This window comes from Lissotriton helveticus, chromosome 3_1 (assembly GCF_964261635.1).
Source record: "Lissotriton helveticus chromosome 3_1, aLisHel1.1, whole genome shotgun sequence".
Taxonomy (NCBI): domain Eukaryota; kingdom Metazoa; phylum Chordata; class Amphibia; order Caudata; family Salamandridae; genus Lissotriton; species Lissotriton helveticus.
The window spans coordinates 1,171,784,341-1,171,810,460 of NC_136061.1; the positions used below are offsets into that span (position 1 = coordinate 1,171,784,341).

The following is a 26,120-nucleotide window of genomic DNA, read 5'->3' on the forward strand; positions in this document are numbered from 1 at the left end:
CACCAGTAGGTGGGGGGGGGGGGAAGCACTGACACAGACACCAAATTAGTGTGATAAAGGCCGCTGTATTGGAATCAGGTGCACCTACACAACACCCACCTGGCCTGTGCCGAACAAAACTAATGCTCGCTAAATAGCAACTGCCTGACAGCCCCCCCACCCCCACCCCTAAATGTATCCCCAACAATGCAACAACGTATCCACATCCGTTCCCAACAATGCAACAAAGTATCCACCTCCGTTCAGCAACCTACCCCGCTGTCATGACCTCATTGACCTTCCTGACCTCCGCTCCCCCTCTGCCCATACAGCCCCAGGCCTCCTGCGAATACCCCCCCTTTTCTCTTAGAAAAACGCCACCCGTCCCAGCACCTGTTCCAGCGACAACACAACTCTTGAGCCCTAACCTCCTGGTGCACCCTCAACCAACAATGCCCCTCTCAGGAACCCAAGACCCTACCCAGACCTGCCACATCGACAACAGACCCCCCCACCCCAGTGGAGACAAAGAGGGAGGGAGGGCGGGACAAAATTTTACTGGACCACCCCGGCTGCCGTGTCACTGCACCTCAAATGGTGATCAGTCACACAAAATGTCCGGTTTTAAACCTGACAAGCCCAAGGAAACCCAAAAGAAGCCCAAAGGGAGCCCAACCAGCCCAAAACCTCCCAAACCCAGCCCAACTACGGAAGCCCCACAGCGCTATCCTATCCCCCCCCCCCTGCTGCCCCAAATTTCCCCGGGTGGGCAAGCCTCCCGATGGTCGGCTGCCCCCCAAATCCCCATTGGGGCACACCAGTAGGTGGGGGGGGAAGCACTGACACAGACACCAAATTAGTGTGATAAAGGCTGCTTTATTGGAATCAGGTGCACCTACACAACACCCACCTGGCCTGTGCCGAACAAAACTAATGCTCGCTAAATAGCAACTGCCTGACAGCCCCCCGACCCCCCCTAAATGTATCCCCAACAATGCAACAACGTATCCACATCCGTTCCCAACAATGCAACAAAGTATCCACCTCCGTTCAGCAACCTACCCCGCTGTCATGACCTCATTGACCTTCCTGACCTCCGCTCCCCATCTGCCCATACAGCCCCAGGCCTCCTGCGAATACTCCCCCTTTTCTCTTAGGAAAACGCCACTCGGAAGCCGCTTACGACTTCCGACCCCCCCACTAGGACTCCTGCCTCCTGGGATACCTGAGCACCCCCGAAGCTCCATCCAGCGCCTTCTTCAACTGCACTATGTACAGTTCCATGCCATACCTTGAGAGGTGTACCCCATCCTCCCTGAAAAAATACACCGCCCCATAGCACAATTCCGGATGTTCCATTCTCCCCACCCCTTCTCTGGCACAGAAATCCCTCATCTCCCGGTTAATCTTCCTTCGGGCCCTGTCTATAGCTCCTGGGCGCTCCGCCCCCCTCCACACCCGCCTGGGGATAAACTCAGACCAGATCACGTGACAGCCCGCCCATTGCCGTTTGATTTCCCTCAGATCCCTCTTCATTTGCTTGACCAATGCAAGCCCCTTGCACTGCACCAAGTCGTTTTCACCCAGGTGAATCACCACTACATCCGGGCACACCCCCCCTGACCACCGTATTCGACAGAGGCAACAGTTCATGCCAATGCATACCCCCTTTGCCCCTCCAGTGACAACAATATAATCCTGTATCCAATCCCAAATTGAGTGCACAATGCCTTTCCCACTCCGCCTGCTCCGCCCGCTTGACAAATGAGTGTCCCACCATATACACATTCAACAACGCCACCTCAGGCCCCGCCACAGCACCTGCAAAGAAGCACATATCAGAATTCGGCTCAAAGTAACGACACCCCATCCACCTCCCGCAGCCTCATGTACGTCCGGTAGCAATCCGACTTCCACCTTCCCAGCCTCTGTATCTCCTCCTTCCCCCACCCTCTCCGCGCTGCCTCCGTCGCCGCCCGATCCAGAAAGTGTGCGTCCTGAAAGCTAGAGGGTCCTCCCCCATGCACCGCAGGGCGCGCCGCAGAACCCACAACGCCTGTGCCGCCGTTATTCCGGCACCCCCACCCCGACCAAACACCTCCCCCACCTCCTCGCGCCTGGCCGCCATCAGCCTTCTACCCCACGCCGCGGGACACACCCCCTCCCTCACACTCGGGCCCAGGACCACCCACGTCCGACCCCCCTCTGGTCAGTTTTTGAGCAAAGCAGCCGCACCGCCACTTCCTGTGCTCGCAGGTCCACATCCTCCCACACCACCCCCGGCACCCCCTTTGTGCCCAGCAGCTCCGACACCCGAAACGCTCCATAAAACAGCCAAGACATCAGGGCTGAAAACCGCACCGCCTCGCCCCCATCCCTGCACACCGCAGGCAGCGCGCCAATGATTCCTTCCAACAAACCCACCGTGATGGGACGCCGCAACTGCACCGAAGCGCCCCGCTCTCTCGCCCAACCCTCCAGCAGCCGGGACCCCAGCTCCCCCGCCGACGGGGAGTAACCCCACCGCAACTTCCCCATGAACGCCACTGCCGACAACTTGCCCGCGATCGTGACCCGTGACAACCCCTTGTCCATGAGTGCCAACATAAACCGCACCACCTGCTCCTCGCGCTGCCACCGGTCCCCCCGCCTTACCGTGCAAGACTGCAGGAATTCCTCCCAGGCCTGCTCGTACGATTTCCACGTGGACACCGCTACTGATGTCTTCACCAGCTGAAGGACCCGGGCTCGCCCACCGACCACATCTCTCCCGGAACCGGCGTCTTGACTTCCGCCGCCGCCGTGGCTAGCTCATGAAACCTCTCCCACTGTGAGCGAGACAAAGCATCCGCAATGTCATTGTCCACACCTGGAACGTGGCGCGCCTGAAATAGGATGTCATTCTCTAAGCAGCGCAGCACCAAAACCCTCATCAACTTCAACACCTGCGGGTCTCTGGCCGACTGCCTGTTTACCACCTGCACGACCGCCATGTTGTCCACCCGAAACAACACCCGCTTGTGCGCCAGCTCCCCGGCCCAAACCGTGACCGCCACCACCAACGGGAACAATTCCAAAAACGCAATGCTCCGCCCCCCTGCCTGCCAATGCTCCGGCCACTGTTCCGCGCACCACCTTCCATCCCAGTACAGACCGAAGCCGCCGCCGCCCGCCGCATCAGAGTACATGGTGACGTCCTACTCCCAATCCTCCGCCGGTGCCATGGGCACCCCATTGAACCGTTCCAAGAATGCCCGCCACATGCACAGATCCTCCTTCATTCCCACCGACAAACGCACATGGTGGTGAGGCAAAGACAACCCGGACAATGCCAACCCCAAACGCCGGCAGAAAGTTCGACCCGCCCGCACCACGCGACACGCAAAGTTCAAATGCCCCAACAGCACCTGTACCTCCCGCACCGTCACCTTCCGTTTCGCCAGCATTCCATCCACCAGCGCCAGCATTGCCGACTTCTTGTCGTCCGGTAGGCGTGCTTCCATGGCGACCGAGTCAAGCTCAATACCGAGAAAGGACAACACCGTACTGGGACCGTACATCTTCTCTGGCGCCAGGGGAACACCAAATTCCCCCATCAACCCGGCCAAACCGTCCAGCTGCCGCTGGCAGTCCGCCGCCCCGGGCCGTCCCACCAGGAAAAAGTCATCCAGGTAGTGCGTCACTGACTCCGAGCCTGTGCGCCTGGAAAAAACCCACTGCAGGAATGAACTGAAACGCTCAAATAATGAGCATGAGATGGAACACCCCATCGGCAGCGCCTTATCCACGAATATGAGTCCCTCGAACTGAATCCCCAGCAGCTGGTGATCCGCCGGGTGGACCGGAAGGAGCCGGAATGCCGACTTGATATCGCATTTCGCCATCAGTGCGCCCCTCCCAGCCGCCGTAACGAGCCTCCTCGCCACGTCCACCGACGAGTATGTCACCGACGCCAGGTCCGCCGAGATGTAGGCATTAATGGATTCCCCCTCTGGCCACGACAGATGTTGTATCAAACGGAATTGCCCCTCCTCCTTCTTGGGCACCACCCCAATAGGGGAGATGATCAAGCCAGGCATCGGCGGCTCCGTGAACGGGCCCGCCATTGTCCCTTCCCTGACCTCCTTGAACAACTTCTCCCGCATAATCGCTTTGTGCGCGTTCACCGACTTCAGATTGTCCGCCCAGCAGGCAATCCGGGGGCCCTCGTAGCCCAGCCGAAACCCCTCCCGAAAACCTCGACGCAGCACCGCAGCATCCTCCGCCCGCGGATACGCCGCCAACCAGGGCTCCATCTGCTCTATCCTAACCGGCGTACGAGCCTTTGCCCAAAGCTCCGGCTCCTCCCCCTCTGACCCCACCCCTCCCACCACCCTGCCCCCCCGCTTTGGGGACCTCCTTTCACGGGCTGCTGGCCCGGTGGGCCCCCGAGCCCCCAGCACCGCAGCGCTGGGTGCCGCTTCCCGCAAGTCGAGCACTCATGCCAAAAACGGCATGCCGCCTGCCCGCACGCTCCACTGTTGAAGTCCCAACAGGCCCCGACCGTGGCCTGGCCGCTGGTTTTCCCCCGGGTAGGGGCGCGTGGCAAAGGGGGGCGGCCCAAGCGGCAAACCGCTGGCCGTTTAAATGGTGCGGCCGAACTTGGCCCCGCCCATCGTCTGCTGATATAAGTCCTGCATCCAGCTCCCCCCATAGCGCCTCCGGGTCAGCCGCCATGCGCGCCCGGAACGCCTCGTCATAATGCGACCACGCGAAACCGCCGTATGTCACCTGCGCTCTGCGCACCACATCCATGTATTTGAAAAGCGCCACTGAACGGTCCGGAAACTTCTCGCAATACACACTCGTGTATATGAGGAAAGCCGCCAACCAATTGTCCAACGTCAGCGGCACCTTCGGGCGCCTGGCCAACTCCTGCTCTTCCTCCTTTGACCCTTCCTTCAAAGTCAACTCCCTGTGGAGAAGCTTCAAGATGTCAATGTACTCCCCCTTCCATATCTTTTCTTTTGTCGCCAACGACAGGTGCGCCCCTAGCGGCTTCGTTAGCACCATGTACGGCAACTTACGCACTGGCACCACGCAGCTCTCCTTCCCCCCACCCGCCGTGTCCGTGCCAGCGACCGCCGCTGACCCGCTCCGTGCGCCTGCCCCGCCGTCACTCGTGCCGTCCGTGCCTACCCCCACATCCTGCACGTACCGCCCCCGCACCAGCCGCCAGCCATCCTCCCCCTCGCCCCCAGTCCCTACTGAGACCTGCACGCAGCGCTGCTTGCCACTCCCTGCTCCGTCTCCTGCCTTACCTGGCGTCAAGGTTGGCGTCCTTGCCGGATCCTGCCGCCTAACCAGTGGAGCTGAGGGGGCCGTCACTCTGGGCACTTCCCGCCTCCCTGGCACCTGTAATATACTGCCAACAACATTACTCGCCCCCCCTTCCTCCCGAATCTCCCCTTCCTCTGCGGACTCACCATCCGCCACCTCCACACATTCCCGGCCCCCCTCTGGGGGGTCCAGCCGGCTCAAACCCGCTCTCTCCCGACACACCCGCATCAAGTCACCCAAATCCACACTCCCACGCCGTTCAGTCACACCTGCATCAAACTCGGAATCATGTGCGTCCATCCTCATTCCCCTGCCCCCGGCGGCCGTGACAACCCTTCGGGGGGGGGGCCGGCGGGGATGACTCCCGCCGCCTGTTGCCGCGCTCATTTGCCAGGTACCTCGCTGGAGCTCGGCCGCCCGCACCAGACAGAGCCGGCCCATCCTCTCGGTGGTGTGGAGCCACAAGCTGCTCACCCGAGCGCCTCGCAAACAGCTCCTGCCAGGGAAAGAAGGTGGAGTCCAGCATACCACTGTCACCCCCCCATGCACCCCCCCCACCCCCACTCCCCCATCCCAGTGTCGCCCCCGCCCCCACCCTGCCGAGTGGCCGCCGCGCAGCGAGGGAACCCCTCCGCCCCCCACGCCCCACCCACCCTCCCAGCCCCCCACGCCACCCCACCCGCCAGACCAGGCTCCGCCTCTCCTCCGCGCCCCCCCTCCCAGACCCCCGCCATGCCAAAACCGCCTCCGCCTCCCCCCCTACCACTCTCAGCCCCCCCATTACCCCCCCACCACCCCAGTCCCCCCGACCACCCCACTGCTCCCCCACCGCTCCCCCTCTCCCCTACTCCCGCCCGTCCCGCCACCCCTCTCCACCATGCCCCCCACACCACCCCTCCCCCGCCCCGGCGAAGAAACTCTGCTCGTGCCCACTATGTCCCCACCCTACTCCGACGCCGAGGAGCTCCAATCCAACTCCGTGTCCGCCCCACCCCCTCCCACCTCCTCCACCTCTGACTCCTCCATCAACAGAGGGGAACCCACCCCCCCTGCACCCTCACCCAGCCCTGCCTGTAACCCCCCTTGCGGTATCCCAGCCTCACCCCCAGTTCTCGCCCCCCCCCCGAGCCCCCAGGCCACCTTCCGCCCCCCGGACCCCCTCTCCCCCCCTGCCTCAACCACCATCAGCCCAACCTGTTCTGCAGGGTCTGTCCCCCCTCCCCCCTGCCCTCCCACCACCGCGTCAGGCGCCGGAGCCGCCCGCCCCTCCCCCAACCCCTCCGCCACCGCCCTCCTTCCTCCCCTTCTTTCCGCGAACGTCAGTGCCTTCTTCTTCCCTTGCCGCCCGGCCCTCGCAGCCCCTCGCTTCCCTGCCTTCCGCGGAGCCGCCTCGCGCTGTCCCCCGTCCTTCAAGCCCCCGCCCCCGCTCCCGCCCCCCCCTCGGAGCCGGCCGCGGTTGAGACTGCGGCGGCTCGCACGCCCACACAGCTGCCATGGCGCCGTTGGCAGCGCGCCGCGGCGGCCTCACCTGCAAGTCGGGCCGGACGATGTCCATGCGGCCCGCCTCCCCCAGTAGCCGCAGAGCTCCGGCCACCCTGGGGTCTTGTAGAGCCGCCATGCCGATCGGCGCTGCCTCACCGCACACTCGGTACCGCCTCACCACGCCCTGCTACCACCGCCGACCACGCCGCCAGACACCAACCGTCGCCACAGGCCTAATTCACAAAATTTTACTGGACCACCCCGGCTGCCGTGTCACTGCACCTCAAATGGTGATCAGTCACACAAAATGTCCGGTTTTAAACCTGACAAGCCCAAGGAAACCCAAAAGAAGCCCAAAGGGAGCCCAGCCAGCCCAAAACCTCCCAAACCCAGCCCAACTACGGAGGCCCCACAGCGCTATCCTATCCCCCCCCCCCTGCTGCCCCAAATTTCCCCGGGTGGGCAAGCCTCCCGATGGTCGGCTGCCCCCCCAAATCCCCATTATACAGGAAGGTGCCCCTTCATGTATAAAAACAATCCTGCCTACAACACAGGCACCCTTGCGCCAAAATGGTGGCAACGCTGGGGGGAAAGGACAGAAATGCGCCACAGTGGATAAATATGGCCTATTCCTCCCTTTTCCCTGTGATGCAGGGCAGCGCAGCACAGGGACTTGCTGCACTGCACCACAAAATTCATAGTTTTCCTAGGGGTAGTGCGATATTGCGATGATTTTCCTCCCTGGCATTCATGATGTTTTTTGCAAGATCTTCATACTTTAGAATGGTTGCAAAAAAGAAGAAATAACAGCAAACAGTTACACCCATGAGTGATGTCCAGCTCTACACCAAGATGAACAGTCTGGTGGCACTTATCCACAGGTAATGAGGAGTTAGACCACTGGGGCAGGGATCTGGCAGATTACCCATCCTAGGCAAGACTAGATTTAGTGAGCGCTAGGTAGGTGTACACTATGCACAGTACTTATATACCCGCATAGATTGACTGTCTTAAAACAACGGTGGAAATTTTAATCTTTTTCACTATTGTTGTAATCTGTGTCATTCTATTTAGTATAGCAGCGCCCCTTTTTTTTTATACAAGAATCACAATGCTTTAATAAATATTGAAACGCCTTGCTGAGTATTTCTTGTGTTTTCCTTGGGTATGCATGAGATTCCAAACAAAAGGCTTCTCAATCTGTTACCACAATTTCCTTGGGGTATCAGGGTTGTCATGTTCTGACGTTGCACACATATTTGTTACCCTCTAAGGTTAGGGGTGCAAGTGGTGCACTGTAGGTTAACAGGGATATAGGCCAACATATCCTTAGGGTGTGCACAGAGTCAATCTAGCACAATCCTGACGTTTATGTTGTCTAACAAATGCACAGTTTTACCTGTGAAGTACGACACTCTGTTTGGTGTGACAATCGTTTTGACAAGATAATTTGTGGTAGAGTAAGATTGAGCCCTGTGAAGCTTAAGGATATTTAAATTTTGTCTCCATGTATTTCGAATTCATATTATTTGCTTAACTTTGAATCATTATGGTATTTTTGTTTTCATGTTTTGTGAACGAAGGGGGGGTGTTAGGATATGTGTTAGGCTGCATGGAACTCAGGGTGGACTCTATTGTAGGGTTCTGGTGGCAGCTGCTGCCAGGACGTTGGAGCTCCTACCAGCGTGTTGTGGGCCTCCTTTGAGCTTCCTTTCAATAACGTAAGGTAACGTAACATAAGGTAACGTAACATAACTTAAGGTAACGCAACACTACAATAGCATAGGGGAAAACAATCGTCCATGCAGAAATGAATTAAGAGGAACTGCCACTTTAAAGCTGGTTTTTGCTTTTATAGAGCAGTTTGAAAAAACACAAAGAAATGAAAATTAGTACAATTAAACTATATAATTTACTTTGTTTTCAGTGTGCATTGAGGAAGGGTTAGTGTTTATACTTCCAAACAGTGAGATTGTAAGGGCACATTGACATATCTGCAGAACTAGCTGCACTTAATTTGAGCTGATGGGTGCTGGTATTTGTGGTTGACACTCCCTTTTTGGAGACAGGTACAACCATTTCATCTTCAGTAGTTTTGACCTGGAGCAAAAAAAAGGAAAAGGGAGGAAAGGGATAAGAAGAGAGGAACAGATGGGTAAATAGAGAAAGCATGGTTCAAAAAGAGCTGCTAGAGTGAGATCAAGAGACATGAAATATAGAGTGGTAGAAGAAAGAAGCAAGAGGTGGATTAGTTGTCTTGGTGTTCGGCAGCTACGACTTTCAGGAGGGCAGTGGTAGGCTCCTAAAATAAATTCTAGGCACCTGCACTTACTTATTTTTTATCCAGTGTAGCAATGACAACAGAGTTCACAAAGATGAGCTCTAAAATTAGAGCTAACAGCAGGTGGGTGAGCATAGAAAGTGTTCCTTAGAAAAAAGACACAGGTTACTCAAATAAAATAAATAGTCGGGGCCACTCCATTGATATGTACCTTCAAAGAATATAAGATCGCCTCAACTTGTATGGGCATTTTCTCACTGGATGTATGCAGGATAATGTTCCAGAGATGTGGACCAGCCTTTAACTTGTAGGAGTGTTCTTCAGAGCGTTGTCAATCTATAGGGAAGATAACTAAACACTTGGGGCCAGATGTAGGTAATTCATATTTACCGACTCTTAAATACCGAATTTTACCGATTCGGTATTTAAGAGTCGGTAAATATGAAGGGGGGAGATGTAGATATTACAGAATCTGTAAATACCGAATCTTTAAGATTCGGTATTTACCGATTCTGTAAATACCAAATCGGTATTGCCCATTGATTCCTATGGACCTTGAAACCCATAGGAATCAATGGGCAATACCGATTCTGTAATTACAGAATCGGTAAATACCAATTTTAGCAAGGGTGCAGGGGGTGTCACTTTGACACCCTCTAGCACCCCAAAGACGGGCATGTTTGCCATGTGGCACACAGACATGCCCTAAGGGCATGTCTGTCTGTCACATGGCTAGGTGTGCATGCACACATGTGCATGCACACCTGGGATCGGTATTTTATCACCCAATTGGATTGGGTGGTAAAATACAGATTCTGTAAGGCCTTAGGGACTCTACATCTGGAAGGTACCGAATCGGTAAAAATACCGATTCGGTATTTTACAGAATCTGTAAATTTACCGATTCGGTAAATTTACAGAATCTGTCAAATCTGGCCCCCTACATCTCAAGATGCCAAATACCGGTCGGAAACGGCCGAATTCGGCAGTTTCCGACCGGTATTTGCCACCTACATCAGGCCTTTGGAGACATAATTATATAGTCTAAATTTAAGGCACTATCAACATGACTCGCACACTCTGAAAATTGGTATGCACTTGCAAAATGCGAGAGGGTAGGAATCAAAACTGCACAATTGCCATAAAATTATATATTTACTCAAAATTAGAGTTCTTCCTTATGGCAGAGACACAGAGTGCCATGAGAACAAATGCAGTTGCATCGTCATCCTCTGTCCAAAGCAAATGCAGAATAACTAAATTAACATTCAGTAGGGCACAGCTGACTTGAGAAAAAACATATATCAAATTAGTCAATTTTTGCAAGCTCTCTCTGAATAGGAAAATTGTGATAAGTGTTCCGGGCGCAGAAAAAGTTATCTGTTTAAATCAGGGTTCTCCAAAGTCAGATTTTTAGTACATTCCCATTTAGATAAATGTAGTTATCTTTAAAATCTGACATGGATCAAGCCCTCCAGGACCTCCTTTGGAGAACCCAGGTTTAAATCCATGTATACTTCTCGCCTGCAAACTAACAACTTTTACTATCTTTTGTTGAAAACCTATTGTGAACAGTGCCATCTACAGAATGGGCTTTGGGACAGCCCTTTGCACATGCCTGGAAGGCATTTCTTTCTATCTCACTTTCCTGCACTTGAATCAGTGGCTTTCTTCTTTATTTCTGTGTTCGTCCTGCCCAAGGAACATTTAGGTCTCAGTGTTTTTATTAGTTGACGTGTATTCTTCTACTTCAATAAAAGCACTGTATATCACAGACTATTTTCTCTTTATTTCCTCTTTTCTCTTTACCTTTTCTTTCTCCACCTCCTTTCCCTAGCTCCATTCTTCATTGAAAACCAGCCCACTCTGCACCATGTTGTCCCCAAACACTCACACTCTGTGCACCACACGCTGCTGTATTTGCAAAATGGTCACATGTGAATGACCAGCAACCATCTTTGAATGCCCTTTTTTATTGTTTAGGAAAATGCATTCAAAGATTGCCCATGTGGTTGTACATGCTTCGGCATCAGCAATCTGTGAATAGATTTTCTTAAGGCATAGCAATATGATTTCAAAGCTTGCTGCAGCAGATGCAGCTTCAGTGGCTATCATTGAAAGGATTTCCTTAAAGCATAAGACAATTCATTGAAAAGGGGTACCACAAATGCACTCATACTTGCATGGTGGCCATCTAGGGATAAAGGCATTAGCAAAATCAATAGGTTTCACTGGTGAGACCTATTGACTTTGTCAATGCTTTATTTTTAATTGTAGCATCACTGTAGGTATATAAAGCTTTAGGTTTTATCCAGTCCATACAAGAAACAAACGTATTTTTACATAGCATCTCCATGAATAGCAACATGCAACCTTCTTTTTCACAGTAGTTCCTACTATGGGAGTGAAGGAAGTGTGAGAGGGTTAAATGTAGCATGTAAGTTAACCAGAGCTGAACACATCAGGCCTCACTAGGATGTCGGTGTGACCGACATCCAGCAGAGCAGTCCGACCGCCGCATTATGATGTGGTCGGTCAGACCACATTGTTTGGAGGGACCGACTAACGATTCAAATGGGCTTATGGAGCCTGTTGGGCCACCAGTTGGATAGTATTCTCTAGAATAGGGGTGGTGCCTGCACAGGCACCGCCTTAGGGTTTACGATGTCCCTTTCCTGCAGCTTTTCCATGGCAGTTCATGGAAAGGCTGTCTTAAAGGACTTTGGGTGCCCTCAGCAGGGTCCCCGTCCCCCGTGGGCCTCTGCTATGAGGCCTGGGGGGCACCAGTGGTGCCCCCAAACATCCATTCCCCATGTGCCAGGCATCTCTTGATTCATTCCATGTTGTCCCATGTTACCGAATCCAGCTATAGTATACTAATACATAGTTCTGGCATGGTGCTGCGGCCCTTTTTGGGCAGCAGCACAAGTCAGAATGGAAAAAGACATGATTCCAACCGCTACACAGCGTCGCATCATAAGATGACAGATGGGACCACTGACTACTTGTCGGTCTGTCCCAATCCCACAACGATCCGACCGCCATCATAATCGGGCCTATAGAAGGGCAACCACTGGCTTCAATGGTTGCTGCAGTTTCCTTGACTTACATGGTAAGTTCCACTGTTAGCTCTGGTAGCCTCAGCAGCATTTATTATTTACTTTGGTGACAGTTACACATAGGGGATTTATGCAGAGAAACCATCTGGTCGTGATTCAGCGACCTCGTCCTCATCCCAACCATGGGAACATTTGAATTGTGTATCTATGTCTAACTGATAAGAAGCAGCTGCAAAGGTTGTTATTGGGAAACATTTCAATCTTTTCTAATTATAAGAGTCAGGTGTGTGGAGGACCAATAATCAGCTTACCAATCTCACCCAATGCATATCTTGGAGGGCATCCACCGAATCAAAGGAAGTAGTCCAGAGCACAAGGGATGACAGAGCTACCTTGCATGATGCCTCAGGGGTCGATTTACTTGACCCTGATCATGTGGCAGGGCCCATGGACACAAAACATTTGGAAGAGAGTCTTCATACATGGTGTACTCATGTACAATTCTGGGCTTCCAACGAACGCTCATCTTGAAAGGCAGGAATTGAGAGTGTTAACGCAAGTTTTGACGTCTCCTGGTTCCTCTCCTCTTCAGGCTGGGCTTGAGCTTCATTCTGATTTCAGAGTCACTGCAGTGTCTTACCACTATGCACAGTAGGCTGGCTGCCAAATGCAGGTGAAGTTGCTTACTCCAAAACGCTGTACTGATGATCCTAAATCTGGCTTATTTATGGGCTATGACAAGTCAATCCATGGCATTTAAACTTGAAAGATCATCTCTAAAGTCCAAAAGTATATTAATTGCATGTCAAGGTATTGTGAATCGAGAGCTACAGAGTTTTTGATGTGGGGGAAGGGAGAGCGGCCCAAAGCATCTAAGATGAGTTCAACCCGAAGGGTGGAATCTAATTTGTTATTGAACTTGGGTGCGAGGAGGATGAACTTTTAGCATTAAGAGCTTGTTTGATCTCCACTGTTGGAGTTTCACAGATGAGAGTGAGGATATATTTGATAGGTTACATATTTTAGTAGAGTTGCATATCGTCTACTCACTGGTTTATTGTTAAACCGGAGTCCATCAGCTGTGTGGTTCAGTATACCAAGTAAAAATCACACTAGCCAGATTAGACCACCTGCTTTCCTTAAACCAGCATGCCCTGAAGCATCCACTGTATTGAAACTGGGGATGGGTGCAAGGAACTCGGGGACACAGAGCTAAGTTCTGGTGTCAGGGAGTCTGAAGGTGAGGGGATGCCCTATGTATGGAGTAACCAAGCTCTAGAGCAAAGAGAAGCGTTATAAGGATTGAGGCAGGCAAGAGGGAAAAAAGAGAAGCGAGCATGTTGGTTAGAGGAGTAAGTCAGGCAATAGAGAGGGACAGAAAAGGAAGCAGTGCTGTCTAAGTGAATGTTCCGAAGGGTAACAAGGAGTGCATTGATACTCTAAACAGCCATAATAAAAGGTGATTACAAGAATGAGAAAGAAATACTTAGCAGTGAGATGTGGGGGCAATTCTTATATATCAGGGTCCACCTACTAGTGGGTATTGGCATGAGTCCTTTTTAGGGCTCGGACTCCTCCCCCTGGGGGAGGAGTTTCGAGATCCTAATGTTATAAGAAAAAAAAGAAGAAGAAGAAGAAGGGCCTTGGTGAGAGGAATTCCACACATTCCTTTGCGTTTTCTGGCATCTGGTCAGTGATTCGTCTTCCCTGTGCTGTGTATGTAGTAGCCTTGAAGTGATAGGCTGTAAGTAATGTACGCGTGCCCGATGTGGCATTTTGTGTGCGAGAACGAGCATGGCAGAGTGATTAATCTTAATTACGAGCTGTCAGAGTGCCCGTGTAATGCAAGCCAGATGATGCGAACGCGTTCACAGCGGTGAGCGCGTTCAATGTTAAATGACGAGAGGCAGCAGGCGAGGCTCACAGAAGATGACTCATACATGCTCGTCTTGGTCGACAGCTGCACAGTCCGTGCCCTGTGACCCCGCTTCGTGATCTTGGAGGCTTGTCAGGCCGCGCCGCCCCCGCTGAGGAGACCCCCGCACCGTCGTGCCAAGGGTCGCGGGCCGCGCCTGCCTGATTGCACACGCCCGCTGGCGTCAAGATCCAAAAGTGCCCCCGATCGCCGGAGTCGCACAAGCCTGTGCCGACCCCCGCTGAAGAAAAAGGAAGTGTTCGTGAAGTCACCCCGGGCTAGGGGCCCGCAACGTTTGTCTTCCCCTTGGTTGCCGCTCCTGCCTGCAAGTGCCAAGGTACTGTTAATATCCCCCGCGGTGCGAGCCGTTCCTTTCACCAGACTCGCACCGCTCTGCTCTGTGTGCCTGCCTGCAGCCGTGAGCGCGCTCCAGCCCCTCCCGCTGGAATCCTTGGAAGTCGCCGAGTGCCCAGAGCCCCCACGGGTGAGTGAAAGCTGAAGGCTTCGTCTGCACTCCCCGTCAGGGACTCCGAGCCTCCCCCTGCCGCCCGCACTGCTCCCGGAGCCCTCCTGCACCGCTGGGCCGGCCCGCCTTTAACTCTGTCCTCGAGCCGAGAGGAAGAGCCGGGGCCGGCACAGGCGTGCTCACGCCCGATGCGTGAGCGTTGGTAGGGCCGGGTCAGTTTCACCGCGAAGAGGCAGGAGAGGCGCTGCCAGGCACGCCGAAGGCCGGGGAGAGTTCCAAAGCCCCAGAACGGAGAGAGGCTTTCGTTTAAAGGGCAAAGACACTGAGAGAACGTTGAGGAAGTGTGGTGCATTAACGCTCCGGCTCTCTGCCCGCGGCACCCTTCGCAATCCTAGTGCCTTAACACTGTTAGTGCAAAATGTTTCAGCCCCTGCATGCTGGGCTTCGATGGTATGTCAGCAACGAGAGATGATGCCATGAACCATATGGAAATTCCTTAATGGGCTTCCTGGCAATGGAATAGTGTTAAGGAGTGTCGAAGCTTTCATTCTCAAAATGGCGACTTGGTACTTCATTCACCGAAGACATTCAGTAAAAAATAGAATTTAAGGACATTGAGAGTGGAGAGAACACTGGAAATGCTACACGTTGGTAGCAGACATCCAGAACTCGCTGCAGAAACAGGCATTGCATGAAGCCAACGTCTTTGGAAACCTTGGCAGTTTTACGATGTTGTGAATTTTTTATGCTTTTCCCTTATAAATATGGGACAATGTGTCTCAGAAGCTAAACTTGGAGAGGCAGTTGCTTAATGTGCTTTTGTGCATTAAAAAACAACTGCAAAGAAAAGCTCTGTGTACAATTTCCATCTTGGCTGTTTCGATCAGGTTGGAAATGATCTTGACCTGTGGCTCATATTTACACGGGCAAAGATGCAATTAAACTGTGGAACTTCTCCAACTTGAATGTCGGAATCCAGACACTTGGCAAAAGTAGCCTGTGTAAAAAAAAAACCAAATCTTTTTCCATACCCTTAATTCTGACCCCTCCCAGTGCAGAGGAAACGCCGAAGCTGTGCTTCACAAATATTGACAAATTCAGGTTTGCCCCCACCCCTCTGCATGCATCTTAAAGTTTACGTATAGAATTTATTTGAAATAATGTAATGTTTTTTAAAGAAATACTTACATTGACTAAAAGTTATTCACATATTTTGTAATAACAATATTTGTTTTATTTATATATACTTCTTAACATGAAATAAAATATATTTATGTTTAAAAGAAGGTTTCTACGGAGAGTGTTGCCGTACAACTGTTTGTCCGTGTGAGTGCAGAGTAGTGAGGGCAGAGTAGTGAGGGCAGAGTAGTGAGGGCAGAGTAGTGAGGGCAGAGTAGTGAGGGCAGAGTAGTGAGTAGTGAGTAGAGTAGTGAGTAGTGAGTAGAGTAGTGAGTAGAGTAGTGAGTAGAGTAGTGAGTAGAGTAGTGAGTAGTGAGTAGTGAGTAGTGAGTGCAGAGTAGTGAGTAGTGAGTAGTGAGTGCAGAGTAGTGAGTAGTGAGTGCAGAGTAGTGAGTAGTGAGTGCAGAGTAGTGAGTAGTGAGTAGAGTAGTGAGTAGTGAGTAGAGTAGTTAGTACAGAGTAGTGAGTAGAGTAGTGAGTGGAGAGTAGTGAGTAGAGTAGTGAGTAGTGAGTGCAGAGTAGTGAGTAGTGAGTAGAGTAGTGAGTAGAGTAGTGAGTTGTGAGTAGAGTAGTGAGTAAAGTAGTGAGTGCAGAGTAGTGAGTAGAGTAGTGAGTAAAGTAGTGAGTGCAGAGTAGTGAGTAGAGTAGTGAGTAGAAAGTAGTGAGTAGAGTAGTGAGTGGAGAGTAGTGAGTAGAGTAGTGAGTAGTGAGTGCAGAGTAGTGAGTAGTGAGTAGTGAGTAGAGAGTAGTGAGCAGTGAGTAGAGAGTAGTGAGTAGTGAGTAGTGAGGAGTAGAGTAGTGAGTAGTGAGTGCCGAGTAGTGAGTAGAGTAGTGAGTAGAGTAGTGAGTAGTGAGTGCAGAGTAGTGAGTAGTGAGTAGAGTAGTGAGTAGTGAGTAGAGTAGTGAGTAGAGTAGTGAGGTGAGTAGAGTAGTGAGTAAAGTAGTGAGTGCAGAGTAGTGAGTAGAGAAGTGAGTAGTGAGTAGTGAGTAGAGTAGTGAGTAAAGTAGTGAGTAGTGAGTGCAGAGTAGTGAGTAGTGAGTAGAGTAGTGAGTAGTGAGTAGAGTAGTGAGTAGTGAGTCGAGTAGTGAGTAGAGTAGTGAGGTGAGTAGAGTAGTGAGGTGAGTAGAGTAGTGAGTAAAGTAGTGAGTGCAGAGTAGTGAGTAGAGAAGTGAGTAGTGAGTAGTGAGTAGTGAGTAGAGTAGTGAGTAGAGTAGTGAGTAGTGAGTAGAGTGGAGAGTAGTGAGCAGAGTAGTGAGTAGTGAGCAGAGTAGTGAGTAGAGTAGTGAGTAGAGTAGTGAGTAGTGAGCAGAGTAGTGAGTAGTGGGTGCAGAGTAGTGAGTAGAGTAGTGAGTAGAGTAGTGAGTAGAGTAGTGAGTAGTGAGTGCAGAGTAGTGAGTAGTGAGTAGAGTAGTGAGTAGAGTAGTGAGTGCAGAGTAGTGAGTAGAGTAGTGAGTAGTGAGTGCAGAGTAGTGAGTAGAGTAGTGAGTAGAGTAGTGAGTAGTGAGTGCAGAGTAGTGAGTAGAGTAGTGAGTAGTGAGTAGAGTAGTGAGTAGAGTAGTGAGTAGAGTAGTGAGTAGTGAGTGCAGAGTAGTGAGTAGAGTAGTGAGTAGAGTAGTGAGTAGGACATCACAGGCAGCAGCTGTGCAAGCTTCTTACACTCACAAGGAGACCACAGGCAGCTGAGGTGCAATCTTCTCCCACTCACAAGAACGACATCACAGGCAGCAGCAGTGCAAGCTTCTTACACTCACAAGGAGACCACAGGCAGCAGAGGTGCAAGCTTCTCACACTCACAAGAAGGACATCACAGGCAGTAACGGTGCAATATTCTCACACTCACAAGGAGATCACTGGCAGTACACACCACATGAACACACTCCATAACACATAGCAACAATACATTGGCATTTACAATGCCATTAGCTCAAACTCAAATAAATCCGAGCCCGATTGCATTTCTAATGCTTGTTTATACAGCTCCCAGAGACTGCCGAACCGTTCTCTCAAAGTATCCTTTAAGACACTAGCAGTAAACCTTCTTTCTGCAGTTGAAGTCATGACTGGCATCTGCTTTATAGTCTCTTCGCACAGGGAACTGTAATATGTTTTAAAAAACTCTTGACTTACATTAGTGCATCACTCCTGGGTATCTAACATCTTTTGGGATTTGTTTTGCATTACACTGTCATGCTCTATTTGTGTTCCTTTATCCATTAAAATATTAAGTCAACACAAGTTTAAACACAGAAAGCATGATTCACAAAGGGCCTCTGCACTAATGTAGAAGGCATCCCAGTAGTGGAGGTGTCTCTGGGGCTGAAACTCCGAAATGAGAATTATATTTGCAGAGATTCTGCCCCGAGTGTGGAGGCTCCCCCATGACTGCAGGGCCTCTGCCACCAGTGCAGGGGCCCTCTGTTAGTCAGGCCCAGAAAAAGCAGTGGTCTTAGTTTAGGCTGTATTACAATTTGATCACTGTTCGACTTGACCCTTCCTGCAGGGTCACCCCAGATGTTTGCCTTCACTTATTTAACCCATGTTTGTTGGATTCTTGGACTCTGCATTTTGCCCAGCTAATCAGTAGTAAAGTGCTTGTGCTCTTTCCCTTAAGCATGGTAAAATTGGCCTACACCTGACTGGCACATTTAGTTTAATTTTAAGTCCCTAGTAAATGGTACTACATGGACATACAGAGGGCCTTTAATTAGATGATTGGAGTGGGCTGCAGTACTCTTTGTGCCACCCCCTGAAGCAGCATTGTAAAACACGTCCCAAACCAGTCACATTTCGACCTTGCAAATACATCTTTTTCCTGGGTTAAACCTTCCTTTTTAATATATATGTCACCCTAGGGAAGGTCCTAAGCCTAGGGCAGGGTGCATTGTATTTAAATAGTAGGACATGTGGGTATAAGTTTTACATGTCCTGACAGTGACAACCTCCTAAAGTCGTTTTTCATTGTTGCAAGGTTGTCTCGCCCATATATTAACACTGGGTCACCTTATTACACTTAATTAATACGTTTGGGACCAGATAGAGAAATGCTGTTTCCACTCAAATGAATTGCAATTGAAAATACTCTTTAATTGTTACTATTCTCAAATACCACTAATTGAAAGTTGGCATTTTCCTACTTAACCCAAGTACTCCTTTCTAGCAGTGTCCATGGCCACATGACTACGAATGGCTCTTCGGTTGTAGGTTGTGTATTATTTCCAGGCATTGGACTAAAAGAGGCCTTCGTGTGAGGTAAGTGGGTCTTTCTGACATGATGGCTGAGGAGGAGCTGAACCTTGCCCTGGTCACACTTGAAATGGCCCTGCCTGCAAAAAACACAAAGGAACCTGACACCATGCCTGCCCACGCCTTTGTCACCCTAGACAGTTTGGAGAGAGGACCAAGGGAAGGGGAAGAATTGATCAGTAGCTGGTTTAGGGGTCTGCCAAGGAATTCACAGACAGAAAGGGTGGAACCAGGTACAAAGGTGGAACCTTCTGAACCTCTCCTTAGAACACTCCTGGACCTATGGATGATTCAAAAGACAGAAGAAGGACTTACCGCTGTCTGAAGAAGTAAGATTGCACCTGTTTGCCTTGAACCCAGGCACTCCAGAAGTGACTCCAAGGGTCAGTTGGCAGATCCTTGGCTCTGTATGAGCAGCAGGGACACAGTAAAGTTCCAGATGCCTCCCTGCAACTGCCCACCTGAACAGCACCAATTGGACCTGCCTGCGTCCTGCTGCTGGCTTCTGATGGAGTGAGTCGTGACCCCCAAAAGGTGCCCCCCATATCCTGGGCCCTAGGCTGGCATTCAAAGATACCTCTCCTTAACTCCAGGTGACAAATCCAAAAGTCTAGGCTCCTTGCAACCGTGCCATGGACTCTTTTCACTGAGTATTGATCACTCACAAAGACTGCCATCACAAAGCTCCAGCGAGACCTGCACATCACGCCAACAGCAACCACCCACAATGACTGCCAGTGCAAGGTTTCAGCAAAACCTGCAAATGCGAAGCTCCAGCAATCACTGGCTTGTCACAACAAAAGAGTGACTGTCCGCTACACCGGACCTGCTCCGTGCGATGACTTTCTGCGGCCCCTGGCAATGCAATGGCAGTTCCTTGTGCTGACTTCAGAAGATAACTTTTCTGTGGGACAAACCTGGGCTCCATCAAGGTCAGGCTGACCTTGTGACTTTACCCCAGTCCAGCACAAGATAACCACAATTGGTGCTTTTTGACTTTTGCCACCTATTTTACTGGATAATATGAACATTCATAACTCTGGTTCTACCGATTGGATGTTCATCATTTTAGTGTCATTTTATTTATTACATTTTATTCTGTTTGTCTAAATTGATCTGAGATTTTTCGTGTTATGTTTTCACTTTATTATTGTTTCAGTGCTCCAAAAATACTTTGCACATTTCCTCTAAGTTAAGCCTGATTGCTTTTATGCTGAGCTGCCAGAGGGTTAAGCACAGGTTTATTTTGTATGACAGACCTACTAATCAGGTCAAAGTTCATTTGAGGTATTTTATGCATGATGGGCCTGATTTAGGGTGTGGTGAATGGTGTTTTTTTCCCTGAGCGTGCTGTTTCTGTCCATCACAACCAGGTTTTTCCTGTCGGTGAGAGGCAGAAAAAAGGCTTTACACTTTTCACCCTAAACAGGGCAAGCAGTTTAAGGGCCTTTTTCTGATGATCACTACTCCATCAAGCCATTGGATAAAGCTTTCCATTTCCATTGATGAAGCCAACGGGGCTCCATCGACAGAAAGGTCAAGGTCTGCTTGTTTCTAAATGAGGTGGGAGAACATAGAGAGGTTTCATTACAAGCCTTTGTGCCGCTGGTACGTCACTTTTTCCCATATAAGAAGTGATGCACTGGCAGCATAAGGGGCTTAGAAATAAGCCCCAGAATTTGTTAGACCACATACTCTGTCACGTTTTAAATTAGGCCCTATATATCTTTCTATGTACTTGAAATGTTTCTATAGTGCTGGTCAGCAGAAAACAAGTAGCAGTCTTTTTATAAAACTGCAGAAATTATAGAAGATATTTAGAATTAATTGCATGGGGCAGGTATGTACATTTCAGTAACAATAGCATGCAAGACAAAGAAAATACGCAACTGCACACAAATGCATATCGACAAATCAGAAATTGTGACATAAACCTAATTAAAGATTAATTCAAAAAGGGTATGCATCTGATTATCTCAGATGTGATCTAAAAAGATGGGGTATCCAAATTTTCATGACAGACATAAGGTTTTTCTCAGTTCGTAAAGCATGTGCAAGAGTTTTGCAGAGGCTTGTTTCATCATGGGTGGAGGATCCATTCAATTCAAGATGCAAGTTGCATGTTGAATTTAGGGGTTTTTACATGAAGAGGCTTTGCTGCGGAGGTCTTATTGTGCACCAAATATGGTCAGAGGTTTGTTTGGATAAGCTGAGTATCCCATGGGGAAGGACTTGTATGTAAGTATGTGCATTTTAAATTAATTTTGACTGTCAAATGGTAGATAGTGTAGATAGTGTAAGGCTGTTGTGGTTTGACCTAATTTTCTCTTATAACAAATGAGGCTGGTTTTGGAATCTGGCAAAGTCATAGCTAAGCTGAGTGAAAATTGGGGGGACAAAAGACAAGCGGCCAGATGCAGAAAGCATTTTTTGCCTTCGCAAATGGCCGATTTAAGGAAAACAGGAAGCTTTACAAAAAAAAAATTTTTGGAAAAGCAATCACGGACATGGTGGTCTGCTGACCCCAGCAGGCCACCATCCCCGTGATTTTTGCAATTCCTGGGGGTCGTAAATTGCAACCTACCTCATTAATATTCACAAGGTAGGTCATTTGCAATCCCCTAGGAATCGCAGAAAGTATTAAACACACTTTCATGCATTTCATTTTGCGATTTACTAATTGCGAATTGCAATAATTCGCAATTGGAAACTCACAAAATGGATTGTTGATTTCATCTGGCCCAAGATACCATTTCCATATTCAAGTAGCAAACCTTTTAGTATATGGCAGTTCCTTTAAGATGGTCAGAGCTGAGGGGTTGCTTGATTTTATTAATCAAAGCAAAAAAGCTGGATAATTGGGCAATCCTGTGGATGGGGGTAAGAATGGTGAGGTTTTGTCAATGGTGAAGCCGAATGGACTTACTGCCAAAGCAATCTATACTGAGTTGAATGAGAAAACTAGGGTCAAATGTGTTTTTAATCTTGGTATGAGGAGGACAAACTGTGCTTTTTTGCATTTTAACATTAAGAAACTAGTTGGACTTCTACTGCTGATGGTTCAAAAGGCAGACTCTGAGGATAAGAATGTCTTTCAATAGAGTTATGTGTCATCTCATACTGTTTAATAGCAACACCAGAGCAAATTTTTTTTAAAGTTGAAGAGTTAAAGATGTAAATTAAACATTGTCTGAGACAGAATACAGCATCTGCTATGCTTAGACTGGCATGCACAGAGACACAGTTGGCACTGAAAACTGAAAACGAAGCAGGAAAAGGAGAGACCCTGGACATAGTTTTGTATAGGGAAGCATGAAGGAAGAAGTGCTGGGATTTGTTCAAAGGAAAGGCGAGCAAAATAGTTGCAGGGATGTTAGAAATTGGGTCTTTAGTTGGCAGTAGTATGCACCCTGTCTCAGCAAGGACAACAATCCTTGTCAGGGTAAGCTAGATACACATTAAATGATAACATGTGCTCATCTGCTGGTAGCTTGGCACAGAGCAGTCAGGTTTATCTAAAAGAGGCAATTTATAACATTTTTGTACAACACACACACACACAGTAACACCACGAAAATAATCCACAACGGTTTAAAAATGTGGAGAATAATATTATGAGTAAAACAAGACCAAAATAATAAAAATCCAACAAGTAGAACTTGAGTTATGAATTTTGAAAACATAAATCAAAAAGTAGTGCTTAAAAATCAATAATGTTAAGGGGTATTTGAGTTCGTGCTGGACTGGGGCAAATCCATAGTTCAGGCAGGCTGCGATGGAGAGCTGGCCAGCTTTAGGACTCAGACAAGTCCTGCTCAGAAAGTACCTTGGATAAAGCGAGCGTCGATGTCAAAGACTTGTTGATGTGAGGAGTCAAGGAGGAGCAGCGTCATCATTATCCCGTGGATGGATGTGAAGTGTCAGTACCGATGTGCACATGTCGATGAAGGTGTTGTCGATGACCCCTTTATGATGCAGGTGCTGCATCATCATCGGGCCATGCTGCCTGTCATCGTTGAGCTGCGCAGTCCGGCAAGGCTATGTCATCAATCGTCTCCTTCGTCGCTGCCGAAAGTGCAATGGGTTGGTTCAGATCTGGACAAAGTCATCGCTTTGTCTACTTTGATGGTTCTGGACAGAAGAAATCACCTTTCAAGGGCCCAGGACTGGATTGGTACCACTTGGCATGGCAGGTCTTGCAGATTGCAGAGTCCAGGTGCTGTTGCAGAGCTGAAGGAAGTCTTTGATCGCCCATAGACTTCAGAACATGAGGCAGGTCAGCAAACCCTTGGAGTCACTCTGGGCTTAAGTGAGATGGGTTCAGTCCTTGTTAACAGCAGGGCAAAGATCAGCAGGCAGCAAGGCAGCTCAGCAGAGCAAAACGCAGTTTCTTTAGAGCAGCAGTCAGGCCAAGGGGCATTCCTTGGGGCATAGTAGACTTCTCTCCTGGCAGAGTTCTTCACAGGTCCAGTAGTGTACTGTATGGTTAGGGACAGAGCCCCAGTACTTATACCCAAATGTGCCTTTGAAGTATGGGTGACTTCAAAGCATGCCCTTGAAGCTCACAGGTCCCCTTTCATGACAGTCTTGTCTGGCAGGCTACCTGTGGGGGATAATCAGCCCTTTGTGTGGGACAAAAGACACTGCCTATTCATGCATAAGTGTTAGCTCCCCCTACCTCTTCCTACCCAGAAAGAGCTATCAGAATTCGGATGAATGCAGATGAGTTCTCTGTCACACCCACCCTTCCTGTGCTTGTGGCTGTCTAGAGGTAATGCACCAAGTGTAGCTGTCACCCACCCCAGATGTGTATTGGAACCAGGCTGCAGGCACACAGAGAAAAAACAGAGAAATGTCCACTTTCTAAAAGTGGCATTTCTAAAATTGTAATGTTAAATCCAACTTTACCAACAAAGAGGATTTGTCAATACCATTCCAAAGATATGAAACATGATGCAGCTACTCCTTTCTAATCAGGAATTACAGATAAATGTGTTTTAAGGATTTCCCAATGCTAGCCCTATGAGGAGTAGGAATCACAGTAGTGAAAAACTATGTCAGGCCTGAGAAAGGTTCAAAAGGTCACTTGTGTGGGAAGCACTACCAGTGCTGCAGACCCACTAGTAGCATTTAGATGACAGGTCCTGGGTATTTCGTACACTTTACATGGGACTTATAAGTAAACTAAATAAGCCAGTCAGGTATACACCAATGTCTCCTTGTTTAGGGGAGAAGCACATGCACTTTAGCACTAGCCAGCAGTGGTAAATTGCTCAGAGTCCTAAGGCCAACAAAAAGATACAACCAAAAGTGAAGGCAGGCAGGCAAAAGATTTGGAGGACGACCACCATAAGGATAACAGGTCTAACAGGGGAGTTATGCAGGTAATGGATGACACAGAGCAGGGCTCTCTAGGGAAGAAAGACAAGGAGTTTGGAGACAATGGGAAGGGATAGATAACAACGAAAGCGTACAAATAAACCAAAAAGGTAATGAATGCAAGCCCTAAGTTAAATTCATCTGGGTCTCCCTCGGACTCTCCTTTGTCATAAGTAAAATGTGGAAGAAAAATGAAGTGAAGGTGGCAAGGCATCAGGTATGACCTTGTTGAACGTGCCATGTCTCTACTGCTTGCATTGGTCTAACAACTAGCAACCAAATAGTTCTGGTTAACAAAAATCAACTTGATAACTCAATTTTTTATTGATATCATTTTATTGAAACATTTTTAAAGATCATAACTAGGCTTGAATTCAGCTACTACCACACCTGGGCAAAAGAACAGAAAAAAACATTTATAGGTTAACAGAAAAACCATGCACTCATGTTTCACATTTGGAAAATCGGAAATAACAAACCCATAACAACAATAACCCCCCTCCTCCCCATGGACAGCAGAGTCCATCATTTGCATTGTAAAACTGAAGTAAAGGTATAACCAATTCCATCAATATAGTAATTCATTTATTCATTGTGCAATTCTGGAGAACCCATGACCTTTAAAAGCAGATCAATATTTTTAGTCCAGGGGTGTCAGCCCTAGCGGTCACACGAGAGTCATGTTCAGTTGTGAACGTGCTTGATTAATGGGGACCATATCAAGGTAAAGCACTTGTGACACCCAGCTGAACCACAGGATCATTTTCTAAAAGGCTAGCATATTTTTAAAGTTTGGAATATAACCCAGAATATAAATCTCCATATGACTTCAGGTGCTATACATTTATTACAATGCCATACACGTATAACACAAACAAACTCTGTCTGCTACTTTAATGGCTTGGACTCAAGAGAAAGGCATTCCCAGTAATTCTACACATGGTGTGTCTGTTATTGAGTTTCCTAACACTGTTTAATTGTCCATAATACCACGGTCCAACATTTCCTCACTTTCGGAGAAGTCTATCATATATGTAAACGCATACACTATTCAAGATCTCCAACATACTCTAGACACTCCTGGGATACATAGCCTTCAAGAGTTGCAGTGTCAAATACCAACAAGTATACACTGTTCTGTATGGTGGGCACTCATAAACATATCAGCTCCGTTTTATACTGTTTCCTGAAGCTTTGGTGGTCAGGTGGCTAGCAGTTTTTAATCATGCTTTTTAGACAGGTTTGCCTCACATAAATCTGCTTCCGCACAAACGTTATGCTCTTCTTCTCTAGTGGCTGTAAATTAATCAAGGTTCTTTGAAACAACCTTACTATAGTAAGGTGTCTAATATAGTGTCTAATAAAGAATGCAATATTTTGAAGCCTTTTATAACTTAACTAAAAATTGTTTTCTTTCTGATTCCTTTCAGCGGTTTCGGTAATGAGATACAGCGCATCAGCCTTTGGATTTGCTGTAAGTTGCATGACTCCTAAATGGATTTATTACTTTATGTTTCTAAAGCAGCCCTAAAAGGCATGCCGTCTATACAAACATATATATATAATTAGGTCACTATGCACTTAACATTTGTAACAAAAAAAAACCTGAAATTTACCAGTTATAGTTAGCAGAGCTAATTATAACTTGTGACCCCGGCATGCATTCTTATGACCTCACATATTACATCACTCATGACATGTTCTTTGTCATCATTTATGACATCACTCATGAAATTATTTACTTCAGGACAGGGAACTAAGTCCCTGAGTCCTGTAATGGCTGCCATTTTGCTTATGTTGCTGGCAGCCAATCAGAA

At 48.9% G+C, this 26,120-nt stretch overlaps 1 protein-coding gene across 1 annotated transcript in view; it reads left to right on the plus strand.

The window, feature by feature from the left end:
• Window positions 1-26,120, plus strand: part of TMEM163 (transmembrane protein 163) — a 967,557-nt gene that overhangs the window by 364,154 nt on the left and 577,283 nt on the right. Inside the window, exon 3 of the mRNA XM_078683868.1 lies at window positions 25,734-25,777. Within this exon, the coding sequence (XP_078539994.1) occupies window positions 25,734-25,777 (44 nt within the window). The remainder of the gene's footprint in view (window positions 1-25,733; window positions 25,778-26,120) is intronic.